The sequence below is a fragment of the Porites lutea genome, chromosome 9 (assembly GCF_958299795.1).
Source record: "Porites lutea chromosome 9, jaPorLute2.1, whole genome shotgun sequence".
NCBI classification, from domain to species: Eukaryota; Metazoa; Cnidaria; class Anthozoa; order Scleractinia; family Poritidae; genus Porites; species Porites lutea.
In genome coordinates, this window is record NC_133209.1 from 30,759,074 (window position 1) to 30,773,050 (window position 13,977).

At 36.8% G+C, this 13,977-nt stretch overlaps 1 protein-coding gene across 3 annotated transcripts in view; it reads left to right on the plus strand.

Annotated features, from left to right (window-relative positions):
- The first annotated feature begins 355 nt into the window (after nt 1-355).
- LOC140947286 (dual 3',5'-cyclic-AMP and -GMP phosphodiesterase 11-like) overlaps nt 356-13,977 on the plus strand; it is a 30,644-nt gene continuing 17,022 nt past the window's right edge. The window contains exons 1-7 of one of the 3 annotated variants that reach the window (XM_073396344.1): nt 370-388; nt 3,688-4,448; nt 11,330-11,422; nt 12,014-12,085; nt 12,355-12,444; nt 12,890-13,027; nt 13,723-13,805. In XM_073396344.1, coding sequence (XP_073252445.1) covers nt 3,753-4,448; nt 11,330-11,422; nt 12,014-12,085; nt 12,355-12,444; nt 12,890-13,027; nt 13,723-13,805 — 1,172 coding nt within the window. In that variant the 5' untranslated portion in view covers nt 370-388; nt 3,688-3,752. Of the gene's footprint in view, nt 389-3,687; nt 4,449-11,329; nt 11,423-12,013; nt 12,086-12,354; nt 12,445-12,889; nt 13,028-13,722; nt 13,806-13,977 lie in introns of those variants that run through there. The other 2 variants (XM_073396346.1, XM_073396345.1) reach the window with 2 other exon arrangements.

A 13,977-nucleotide genomic window follows, 5' to 3' on the forward strand; every position in this document is an offset into this window, starting at 1 on the left:
CTTAAAAACCGAGGTTTTTACTCACGGTTTTTTTTCTGTGCTTGTACTGGTTTTCTACTGTTGAGTCGAGGAATCAAGACCAATCAACCTTCAGTGGTTGCCTGAAGAAATTGAAGAAAACGAAAATATATGGATCATTTAAAGAAAAATTTAATGTCCATCTCACCAGTCTGTCCCACAGGTGCAATAAAACAATTTTTGTAAGTGTCAAGGGTGATGAAATATTCAGAATGCCTATCAATCAGGATTTTGCGAGATTGGGGATTATAATAATTACTCCTTCAATCGGTTTGTAATATAATCCAATAATTCGCATGTTCACTTAGATCTTCAGCGTGAGGTAAAAACTACAAAACGCGTCTAGTCAAAGTATTAACATCTGACTAAGGTAAACGTACCTTGCGAGCAGTGGTTTCTCCAGGCCGGACGTAGCGTAGCGTCCGGCAGAAACCACTGCTCGCACGGCTAAGGTAAGCGGGTTCTTATTTTGCAATTTTCTATTGCTTAACGTGTGTAGGGGTAAGCAATGAGCACGAAAGCTGGCGACTTTTTGACCCCAGCTTTGCTGTTTATTTCAAGGATTTTAAAAAGTCTCTCAAAAACCTTACAGTCGAGGCAGGTCAAGCGTACCCCCTAAGATTCTATTAATGAATTGATTATTTTAAAAATGAACCCGTTAGTCGTTCCGGTTTAAACTAACGTTAAATTCAAATCGGCATTCCTGCATGCGTACTGAGCAGTGAATATTTTTCAAGAACTTCTCTGTATTTGGTCAGATTGAAAATCTTTAAATGGGTTAAAATTCATAGGAGACATTTACGTCAAATTCAGGGACACTTAGCCGGTAGAAATTTCGTAACTGAATCGAGTGTGAATATTTACAGCTCATTGCGCATGCAAGAATGCAGACATGAATCTGAAAACTACAACTATTAACGGATTCAACTTTCGAATAATTCATTAATGTAATCTTGGGGGGTACGCTTGACTTGGGTTGACTGTGAGTCTGGAAAAAAAGGAACTCAGTTTTCTAGTTTCATGCTCTAGTGCCGAATAATTTTAAGTCTGTGAACAAATTTAAAACTGTCATCAGCTATGGATCACTTTGTACTTGGAGTACTTTCAGGTTACTTGTTTCTTCATCGCTTGAGTTTGAAAAAAAAAAAGCTGTGGCTATAATTTAAAATGGCCGGTAACCAATCAAGGTTTTCAAAACCCTAACTAACCAGCAGTCTTGTCTTTTCCGTAAATTTTGCAAATCGAAAAAAACAGCTAATTTAAACTATCATATGTTGATTAAGAAAAGTCAAACGATTCTGAAACACTTTATAGGTCTCAAGTTTAGCGTTTGGTTCAACGCTCAGGGCTCAGAAAACGAAATCATGTTTTGTGACACTTACAACTTTTTTCAGGTCGACTGCCGGTCAAGATTTTCAATAGGAAAGGGGAAAGAGGAAAGAGGAAAGAGGAAAGAGGAAAGAGGAAAGAGGAAAGAGGAAGCCCTGAAAAAACTTCTAAGTGTCCCAAAACGTGGTTTCGTTTTCTGAGCCCAGCGTAAACCAAACGCTAAACTTGAGATCCGATAAAGCGTTTCAGGATCGCTTGACTTTTCTTAATCGACATATTATAGTTTAGATTAGCTGGGTTTTTTTGATTTGTCAAATTTACTGAGAATATAGGACTGCCGGTCATTTAGTGTTTTAAAAACCTTGACCGGCATTCGACCTGAAAAAAGTTATGTGTCACAAAACATAGTTTTGTAAACCAAGGCTATTCTTGAGATCTATAAAGCATTTCAAGATCGCTTGACGTTTCTGAAATATGGTAGTTTGGGTTGGTTGGGATTCTTATAAGTCAAATTTATTGAAAATACCGGACTGCCGGTTATTTAGTGTTTCCAAAACCTTGACCGGTTAATACCGGCTATATAGCCACAGCGAAAAAGAAAATACGGAGTCACTGCACGGTTTGGACGAAATTCAAGCTCTCTTTTTAATAAAACAATACAGTAAATAAATAAATAAATAAATAAATAAATCCGGCAATCTCCCTTTGGCAGACAAAAACGTTTCCTTAAAGATACTAATTTTTACGAACCAGTCGACTTGTGTGACTTTGACTGAAAGTATTCAAAAAATCACGCGAGACCCCTGCGCGAACCATAACATTTTTACTTCGACTATTTTATAATTAACGTATTTATGTTAACCGGCGGACTTAAATAGCAATTCTTATATCGTCGTAACAGACACTGTATCTCGTTTTGTAACTTTTATAACAATGTTTTGACTTTAACGATGCGCTCAAATTAGTTGGCGCCAGTCTTTGTCAGTGTACCTTTTTGCTGGTGAATTGTAAACCGTGTCAATTTAATCGAAATTGCATCATAAACATGTATGGGAATTAAACAGTCTTAAACTGAAACAGGAGCCTGAAAATAAGACTTCAGGCAATCAATTAAAGTGGAAGCTACAAGTAGCTTGCTTTCTCGGAGAACTGTTCTATAACAAAGTAGTCACCCATCTTTGCAAACCAGATGTATTTATTCAGTTCAGTTTCATGTTGTATAGCAGTTTTGTTTTGACTGATGCCTTTATATAAACCTCAACTTTAAAATGAGAATGTTAATACGTTTGTGTAAACGAAGCTGCTTTTTCCTTTTTTATCCCTTCCTTAACGAAATTGATCGTGTTTCTTTGTTTTGACAGATGAATATATAATAAGACAAATTGTTTTGGGAAATTTTTGTCAGCCTTGGCCTAGAGTTGGGTGCAGGACACCTGTGCGCCTTCGGATATAATTGCATGATGACACAAAGCAACTGAAGACACTGAACGGCTAATCAAAAGCTATCAAATGGGCTTTTATTGAGTATCACTCTCTGAAATGATCACTCTCATATCATCGGCCTTATGTATACTGAAGTCACTGATGAGAACACTGAATAATTGAAAGCGATTAGCGATGCGTAGTCGTTTACTGACAGGTTTGACTATTTTAATAATGGAAAAGGAAAACTTTTCTTTCGGTTTTGGACTAAGCCTCGAACAAAATGATAGCGAAGATATAATTCAGCTGTCATCTGCGTTTTCTGAGGTACTGGTTGCTGACGAAGAAAAACTAAAAAATTGAGAAGAGCTATGTTTTGAAAAAGAAATCGCTGTTCTATAGACAATTTTTTTTTTATGATATTGCACTAGCCGTCTGACCATTTTTTTTTTCTCCGAGAGGCTGGTCTACTTTGTTGTTATGAATCGCTTTCGAGGTACGATTCCTTCTATTCAAGGCTGGCATTGAACAACAACATGCAAAACAACAGCAAAAAGTATTCACGCCGACCCACGAAAAACCGGACAAGTCTAACAAACAAACAAACAAACAAAAAACAACAACAACCTGGAAGCTATCAAACAAACAAAAAAAGAGAAACACTCTAGGTGATATGCCTCCCGGCTTTCGTTTCGGCAATTTTCGTGAGATGACTTTTTCAGTAAAAAGGGATGTCTAATTTTGTTCTTCAACAAAAGAAAAATCTGTCTGGTATAATTTTGCTATTTTGCAAGAAACAACTCGAGGCGATGTGTTGGAAAGCCTCCTATCGGCTCAACCAATCAAAGAAGCGCTGCTGCAATTAACTGTCAATCAACTTAAACAACTGGTTGTCAGTTTCTTCCCTTGTTGTTGCAGATCGAGGGATCAACTCGATCGAGAACATCGATCGCTCGAATGTATCACAACAACTCGCTAGGAAGATGGCGAATTGTTGTACGAAGAACGAGAAAACGGAGCCTTTGACTATCAAACTCGAAGGAAACAACGTCGAGCAAAATATAGAAGCGTGGCTCGATGAACACCCGGATTTCGTTCACTCGTATTTCACGCGCAAAGCAAGCAGGACTCTAATCGACTCTTGGCTTCAATCGCGTTCTGTAAGGAGTCCTACACCCACTGGAACACCGCCGCCTTCGGGTTCTTCTACGCCTGTACGGAAAATATCTGCGTCTGAATTCGAAGGAAGAGGAATTTTAAAACCCTTAGTTAATGTAGTGGATGGGCAAGCGACTTTCCTTACGCCAAATGAACCGCATAGAACACGGCCTTCCCCTCGAAATCGCAAATCTCGTGTGGAGCTTTTACAACTCGACGAAAAAGAGTTGCTAATGGAACTCGTTAAGGATATTTCCAACGATTTGGACTCAACGAGTCTTTGTCACAAAATTCTACAAAATGTCAGTATTCTTGTCAATGGTGACCGATGCTCGCTGTTTCTTCTCCAAGGCCCGAAAGATGGACCTCGATATCTCGTGTCAAAGGTGTTCGACGTGAACGCCGAGTCAAAACTAGAGGACATGCAGGGTTTGGAAGAAATTCGAATTCCTTTTGGAACAGGAATTGTTGGATATACAGCTGCAACAGGAGAGGTCGTGAACATTGCAAACGCGTACGAGGTAAGCTAAGTCAAGTCAGCTGTGAACTCGTCATTCAATCCTCACACTGCGAGTTTATCATTTTCAGTGGTCCCGTACCTGTTAGTTTCTGTCTTCATTAGCTTTGACGAATTTGCAAGTTGGGTAGCAGAATTAATACTGTATTCACTATTTTTATTTCTCTTATTTATCCATTTCATATGTGCGCTAAAGGGGCTCAAGGTATTTTCAAGACAGCCGAGCATTTTATAGTTCATAAACTAAAATGTTTGGCGCCTATAGCTGTCCCCTCGAAATTTTTGTTAATCGATTAATGGTTCGTGTTGCACTCGAGAGCTTAGACTCCTTGGTGGATTTAACACGGTAAACGAATTGACAGTTCTCTGTAGATACTTTTAAATCTTTGCAAAAAATTCGTTTAATTTCCCTTAAGCGTCAAATTTGCGAGAGACTCCTTGGAAACGAATTGAATCAGCTACCGTGTACTTTCATCGACTGTCCCTCATTCGGGTTAGAATCGAAATTTCTGTCTATACACTCGCCGGTTTTAAAGATCGATTACTACGTTTTACCTTACAATCAAGATCGGTTTGTTAACGCGATTTTATTCATCAACAGCGAAATAACAACGCTTTTTAAACGGGAAATCGGGAGCTTTTTCGTCAAAACATTGTAGTTGTAATTGCCATACCCCTCTGCGAGGACATATTTACCTCTTTGTTTACATTTCACTGCGATTGGCGTTGGACAGTTCAGTGAACTCAGTGAGGGATAGTAACCTCAATACATCGTGAGAAAATAAAAGATTTATTCACAATCTCTTCTCAGGCAGAAGGGCGATACCACTAGATTTTAAGCCGGCCGTGATCCATGTCATAACAATCATGGTCACAAACCTGTTCAGCTAAAAAAATTATATCAATAAATGCATTTTGTATTAAATTTTCTGGAACAAGTTAATTCTTTAGCAAAGGTAGCCTTTTTAAAGGTGTATTCTTCCTGGTGGATAAGATAAATTAAATGTTCCACGATCAAGTGATTTTTGATGGGAGTAACTCTGGAAAGTTAGCAAGTCTATGTGTTTGTTCCACGGGGTGTCGTCTGCATGTAGTCAGGTCGGAAATAATTCCTGTTCGGTGTCACTCGATTGTGTCAAGTTTTTTTGTTGCCTGAATGCGAAGTGGCGCGAATAAGTCACATTTGAAGGACTTTTTTCATTTCATACAATATTCTGACTGAAAAAGGATGCGAGATATATATTATTGTAAAAACAGACTATATGTCACGCGAGGTGATTAAGCGATTTCGAATAATCCTTTCTCATAGTTATAGTACCACTTTAGATTTTTTCCTTGAATGACATATTAATTACTGAAGGTAATATTCTTTTAGGTGAAATTCTGTTTTCCTTCATTTCAGAATATTAACTTCAGGTAAAATCGAAAATAGTAATTTTGTCTAAAGGAAGTGACTGTAGTCTTTGTAATGTTAAAAAGTCGGCCTTTTACGTTTTTCACTGTATACACGTAATATAATACCAGAACAAAAAGTGGCATGAAAAAATAAGGGCTTATGTAAACAGTTATATCTTCTAGCTGAAAGCTTTCTTCTTAATTAAACTAAAATTTATCATAGGCCGGACACGAATGTGGACCTCATTATTTACATTTTATTCGGCAAGAAATCCGTGAGAAAGTCTTAGATTTAATTTTTTTTTAGCCACAAAGAACGCGATTTCCCCTCTTCAGCGGTATTATTGCAGATTTTAAAATGTAAATCATAAAGTAATATAGGCCAGAAAGATTGCCGGCATTCATTTATATTCATTATGATAAAAATGTTTTCAATGTTTTCCCTTCAGTTAAAAGCATTGTAGAATTTCTTTTAACAAAATTATACAACTTTTGATACAAAGAAAGCTCTGTGTTATTTTAAATTTTCTTTACAAAAGTATGCATCATTTTGGGCCTTTAAAAATTATAAAATTTTGTTGTCAACAACAGTCTCAAAAAACCTTGGATGTAGTTTCAGATAAAATATGGAAATTGTTAGATGAAGAGGAGATCTGTAGATTACGGATGTAGTTTTAATATACAAATTTGTTCAACTACAAATTATATCACTGGTTTCGGATATGTTCGTTATGATTATAGAATATAAATCTTTCTGTTCATTTCTAGATGACCAAAACATCTCCAAACAATTTGAACACAAATTATAAACTTGTTTTTACCATAATGATTTCTCATGTGGATTGGTTACAGATGTTTCAGATTAAAGTTGTTTGGAAGTTTTTAATTTTATCTTGACCAGTTACTTTAGCGTGGGCCACAGAGACTCACATGTACGAATAATGTCATCAATTCAAACTAATTCATCACATTCTTTTACACATTAAGTAACACGTATACAAAAGATAAGGCATCCTTTTAATTATACTCCATATATTTGAGGTTTTTTAACATTCTATTATTATATATCCTGAATTTTTCTTGTTACATCCAAAAAAGGACTGTTATATATAGGTATCATAAAAGAATGGCCATTTTCTATTATCAGCTAAGAAAAGAAATACCTACTTTCTTTATTTGTTACTCATTTGTATATGTGAAAGTGTTGTCAAGTCAATTCGGTACAATCTTTGTGTATTAGATTGTTTTCACTTTTATTGTAATTGAAGCACATTTTGAAAATATTGTTAATGGCAAAAAACTGAACATTGATAAAATGGAAAGGCAATAATAATGTTTTGTTCATTGCACTGTTTTTAGAATTTTTTGTGCAGAGTTTGCTCATACAGTAACCTACAGGCTTGTTTACATGAGTTGTGTTAGTAATGATTTTTTTTTAAAAAATAAATTTGTCCAAACTTTGCTGGAGAGTTCAGGGCTGCATACTATTCTTTATAGGACAGGAAAATATACAGTTTTGTTATATGTAAGATTACAGGCATGCATGCTTGTTCGATATTATTTTGGGGAGACTTGAACACTTGACATCTCGGATGAATGCTTGAGAGACTGGAAACGAAGCGATTTTCTTGTGTGTGTATGAATATTTGAAAAAGGCTGCCATGTTCCTAGTGAATTATAGTTTCAAGACGTCACGGGGGTCCTTGGCTAATGTACCGGTATAATCCGGACTGGTATTCAGGGTGTGCATTAAGCACCGGAGATATTTTTTGGAGAATTCTCCTAAATTCTCCTGCTAACATTTGGTATCCTATGACTTCAGACGTCGAGCCTTTTTCAAAATATTCTCCTGTAAAAGTACACCTTTCTCCTGCTTCTAGAATTCCTAGTGAAGCCCCAGCCAGTGTTTCAAATAAGTCTGATAAGCAAGTTGCCTGAAAAGAGTGTCTGTGGGCTAACACTTTTGTTTTCTAGAGCTATTTGCCTCATTGGTCAATGCAGATTTTTATTATTAATTATGAGGAAATGTTTGCATCAGCAGGCAAAGTCACTAGCCTGAGAAAACAGCTGACATTTCGCGAAGCCATCACTGGTTTCCCTGCAAAATGATGTCTGAGGAATGACTGCGGCAATTCCTGACAATACTGATGACATGTCACTAACCATAATTAGGTAGTGCTTGTGCTTGGTTGAAGGAAGCAAATTTCCCTTGAAGCAAGACCAGTGAGATGCACTACCCAGATCTGGGTAGTGACACATCATCAGTATGGGATTTCTGCGCTTCTTCCTCCGATGTAATTTTGGATGGAAACCAGTTGTGATGTGGTGAAATGTCTGCTGTTTTTTCTGTCCAGCAAAGTCACTAGAACTAGAGTTTCAGTATGGCACCTTATCTTTCTCTGCTCTATGTCTTAGCAAGATCGGTTGACAGCAACAAAGAAAAGTGCAAAAACTATCGTAAAATACTGACAGCAACATGGCTTCCTCCTTAAATGCGCAAAATGACGGGTTTTGAGATTTGCATTGTATGCTAGGTACATGTAGACGTACTCCCTCCCACTAAGAGGGCCTTGTTCATGTTTATCCAAAATATGTGACAAATGGTAGCTGTCTGAGTGTATTTAAGTACCTGAAGGTCTCAGTGCGTAGTAGTAAACCTAAATGATCTGAGAGAATGGTGTGTATAGTCATCATTCATGAACTTCTGTTTATGTGTTTAGGTTATAAATGCGTGTTTTCTGATTTAGACAATGTAACTGTAAAAAGTAAGTAGACTTTTATTTCTGATGAGGTGTAGTGTATTTCAGTAAACTATCCTAAAGTCCCTTCAACATTCTGGTTCATTGGTCATAGCTCCTGTTACTCCAGAGTACTTTGACCATTTGGTGGATTAAATACAAATATTATTACCATTAATGAAGTGACAATTCATTACCGATACTTTTAAGGCACTGACAATAATATTAAGTAGTTAATCATTTGTCTCAGCATGTAGTCACTTTTGATGTAGATCTCTTGACTGCTTGCTTCTAAGTCTTCATTTTCACTTTTATTGAAAAGACTTTTTTCTCATGTCACTCAGTTTGTGAAAAACCTTGTAAGCTATGGTGACTGTGTATTTTTGTGAACTGTTGATCATTAAGGTCAAGTCAGAACGGGCTACAGGAGGCAAGGGCAAATTCCACCAACTGTTTATTGTTTAGGTTGGAATTATCTGTTTTAGACAAAGCAACTGGTTTTATAATCAAATACATTTGTGGCTTCTATTGTGGTTCAGTTGCATTGTTGGACCTTGGATGAGCAAAAGCATTTTGAGTTGAAGATGAACATAACAGATGTACTTATAATTGAGGCTCTAAGAGATACCATTCAGGAGTGATAAAATGTTTATCATAATTCCATGACAGATGAATACACACACTGTAGTGGTTATTTTAATAACAATCAAGAGTTGGTGTAAGTGGTCAAAGTTCTAAACATAATATTTTAATGCTTTCATGATTAAGCTATGGCTCTTAAAGCAGATTAATCTCTTTATTCCTGGTAAAATTTTACAGTATGAACTCAATCAGATAACGTCTTGTGTGTCTATGATCCATTCACTCAAGAGTGCTGTCTCAGCTGTTAATTCTAAATAAGCTTACAGTTGAGTGACCACTAAAAATTATTGCTTCCTGTGGTGAATGAAACTCTAATGAAAATTTGCATGTACTTACATTAGCATATTTTACGACTGAATGGCCTAATTTTGTTGGGTAAGTTGTTAGTGAGTATATGCGATTGGTAAAAATAGAAAAAAAATTAATATTCAAGAAGAATATCAATGCATTTATGCTAAACTGATCTGCTATTTTATTGAAGTCATGCAATGTCTGCATTTAGCACTTTGCTTTAAATTTGCATTTGAATATAGGTAACTTGGACTTTAGTTATATTGTATCATTTTAATCAATAATGTCAGCATGATCTTGATATCCTCTCCGTTTGACAGTTTTTTGTGACAGTGGTTTTAATTAGCTGCTTGTGGCTGCATCTATACCCTACAGTTTGCAATTTCTTCATTTGGTTTCACTATATACCTGCTAATTTTCCTGTCTGGTTGATTCGTCATGCATACAAGGCCAGTATTAGATGGATGAACAATTAAAGAGGCTGTGTCATGGTTGTCTAGTTCATTTTGTTTATTTTGCCAATTACAGGTCCTTATTTGCATTGGAAGTTACATGTAACTAAAGTGATTAAATTACTTGCACATGACACAATCAAAGCTTCCGGTGAACCCAATATGTGTCCAAAGCATTCTATCAAACATTACAAGCAATAAAATAAACTTTGAAAAACTGAAACCTTACAAGTTTTCAAAAAACACAATTTCAATCCGTGTTAACCTTGTTCAAGTTAGTCCATCTGTGCCTTCTTTTTTACTTGCTGTGTTCTTTATACCTTCTTGTAATGTTGTGAGCGTTCATTTATATGTTTCTCACAATTTGATGGCAGTTGCCACTGTTGAAATTTTGATAAATTATTCATGACACAGCTCTTTTAAAGGACACAGGAGGGGGTGTTCCATAAATATCTCCACAAGGAGCTATTTTAGTCTGATGCAAAACAGCTGTAAATTTCTCACATTCCAGTCAATAGTTACCTGTTATTAAGCATCATTCTCAGGGTTTTGGGTGGAATGATCCTTCTTAAGCTTTAATCTTCTTATTCTTTGACAAGAACATAGTCATTGTAGTTAATCTGTTTTTATCCTTTTAAATGATTATTATGCAAAATGGATGACGTTTCTGTTTCTGTCTTTACCGCGCTTGCTAGAGATTCAGTTGGATACTCAATGTTACATGTTAATAGTAATATTAGTAAATGTAAACTTCTTGTTTATGGTTTTGTTTAACAAGGAACCAATAGTAATTTTATTGCCAAAAAGTTTGCTGGTGTATTTTTGCACGGATAATCATTTAGCACGTTTACTCCATGATAGGGAAAATATTAACCCATATTTCAGCAAGACAGAACTGAAAAAATCAGACCAGCTTTCCAAAGTTTGATAATTATTGTTATTTTGCACGACATTGCTGTGTACCTGTCTTCAAGGGTCTAGCACTAGGAGCATCATTATCCTGATGAGGACAAAAGAAACAATTAAGGGTATATAGAGTGGTTAAAGCACATTGATTTATTTTTACAAAATGGATGTTCATGCATTACAGATGAAATTGGAATTTGGAAGTGTTGTTTTTGCTTAGGAGAGGGTAAAACCAGAGTACTGGGAGAAGTCCTCTTAGAGTAAACAATTCCTGCAGGGAGTCATAAAACCAGCAGCAAGCACAAAAAAATTATGCATTTAATGGCATCACGTTGTTAGCGCTGAGATGGGACCCTGGACCATGTTGGCGGGATAAGAGTACTTTGACCACTACATCACCCCTACTCCTGTATTAATGACATTAACTATTGATAAAAATCCTATATTTTGTCTTTTATCAGGATCCGAGATTTAATCAGGAAATTGACCTGAAAACTGGTTACCACACTAGAAGCATTCTTTGTATGCCCATTACAGACCATTATCATGGAGAGGTATTAATTTTTTGTTATTATAAGTGGCAGGGCCAGGCGGAGAACCCTTTTCTGCAGGCTGTTCTGTCATGTGCAGCTTTATGTAGTTCAGTTGGTGTTGAAGTCATTGTTGGTAGAGGTTGTTGCTGGGATGTAGCTACCCTGTAAGGAGGGGAACATTGGGGGACTGTCAACACCATACCACAAAAAAAATAACAAACACCACATCACCGCAAAAAAAGTTGAGGAAACACCGATGTCGCAATTTAATTTTTGTCCTATGATTAATCTAATCCATTAATCTATTGTGGAGGGAGGATCTTGGAGCTGGTTTTGATGGAGACTTAGGCTGACCTCTTTGATTCTAAGAACTCTATCTCAGTCATGCAGATGTAAAGAATGCATGTATGGTGGCGTGTTACGAACTTACTTGTATGATGGTACTTCTGGGTCCCCACCCTTTTTCCCTCTTCATAAAAAATGGTGACACAGCTGGTCATGCACTCTGTTGTAGGCTCATTGACATTGATGTTGGTACTGAAGGTGGGATGATACCTTAATTATTAATAATATTACCTCCTGCTCACAATGTATTTTGAATTGTTTTTACAGGTAATTGGTGTCGCGCAAGTTATAAACAAAAGAGGATTTTTAGATCACACTTTCACAAGAGAGGACGAAAAGGTATTCAAGAAAACAGGACTTATTATAATGTTTATTAAAATCAATGGACAATTTAGTGAATAAAGTGAATGTGGCTTAATAAACTAAGAAAGCTGTATGATGTCAGCTAAGTGGTACTTTTTATGATGCCATTTATTAAGCTGTACAGGAGAGTTCTTCTAATTCAAAAAACTGAAGCTATTGAGGAGAAAATTTTTGTTGTTGTTGTTTTTTCAGTCTGGCCAAGATTGTATGAACGAATTTTTGTTGTTTTGAACTTTTTTCCTTAGATATTCAGCAAATACCTTGTCTTCTGTGGAATTGGAATTACAAATGCAGAGCTCTATGAAAGAGCGCAACTTGAAATTAGGAGAAACCAGGTGAGAAGGTCTTCACATGGTACTGATGTTAGTTAACTTGATAACATGCATAGGGAAGGAGGCAGTTTGGGTGAGCAGTTAGAGCGCTGGACTTGTAATCTGGAGCCATGGGTTCAAGTCCAGCCCTTACAGGTAGCGGGATTTGTACTTGCTAGTCCTGAGTTCAAGTTCTTGGCCATGTTTGCAAAATTGTTGACTGGTTTGCCTACTACCAGTTGGAATTTTTAACCTCGTTATGTTTAAGTTGAAGCATTTGTTTCATTTACCCTAAAAAGTTCCATAAGGGAAGAGGGTAATTAAGTATAGTAGTTAATTGTTGTTGTTGTTATTATTATTTTTTTGAATTTATGACGACGACGATGATGGCGACGACGACGACGATTTATATTATTACTATTCATTTCTTATCACTGTTTTCTTACTCTTGATGTATTTTTTCTTTTAGGTTTTACTGGATCTAGCTAGGACAATTTTTGAAGAACAAAGTACACTTCATAATATTGTACAGAAAATTATGATGATCACTCAAACTTTACTTCAATGTGAAAGATGTTCTGTTCTTTTAGTTGACCCATCCTCAAAGGTACATAAATTTAGTAGCAGTTCATGTTAATATGGTTAAAAACAGTTATGCATACTTCAGCTAGTTCTGATATTTAAAATGGGGGCCTGTTTTCTAATAATCTACCACAGGTTCTTGAAAGCTTCTTGGACATGAAATGAACTACCCCTAGCCTCCACATTAAGATCCCTCCCTACCAATCACCCCCCCCCCTCCCCCAGGACCAATCACAGCACATGCTGGGGGTGGGGGGGGGGGGGTCCATGTGAGACATTGGTTATGCCCTTGGTCATCCTTTTTCATACCATAGAGAGTACTTGAATGCCTTGTGAGGGGCTGGATTTTTATCCCTATCCAAGAAGACTAGAAGGTCTAATCATCTGCAGATGTGAAACAAAGGAAACATTCTCTCCTCAGTAAGATCTGGGCGTTTGATTACTCCATCCTGGAGTCCAACCTTGGCCTAACCCTCCATAGTCTGGTACCCAATGAAGCTTACTGGCTAGCAGTGTTCTTCCCAGATAGTGGGTGGCACAGAGGGGTGCTAGAGGATTTTAAAAACATTCACCTCTTGTTATTTTGGACCATTTCTTTTTCTCACGTTACTGACAACTAACTCTGAGATAGCCGAAGGTTTTTTTGTCAAGGTTTAGTAGGATTTTTGTGACGTATCATTAAGAACTTCACGTCCTTTACCTTGTTTTCATTCATTTTAGACACTATTTTCTCAAGCATTTGATTTGGAGGCCAGGGATTACTTGAATGAAGATGACCAGACTGTCGTCAAACACAGATCTTGGTGAGGGAAAAATCCTAAACTAACTGTCAGTGTATTAATGATAGCTCCTTGTACTAATCGTGGACACCATTTTTACATCCCTCTGCTAGATACAGTATTGGATAGCCATTTTTGTACTTCTGAACCATACAGGGCTGCATGGGGCAAAGGCTGTGTTCTCCAAGTCTGTCAT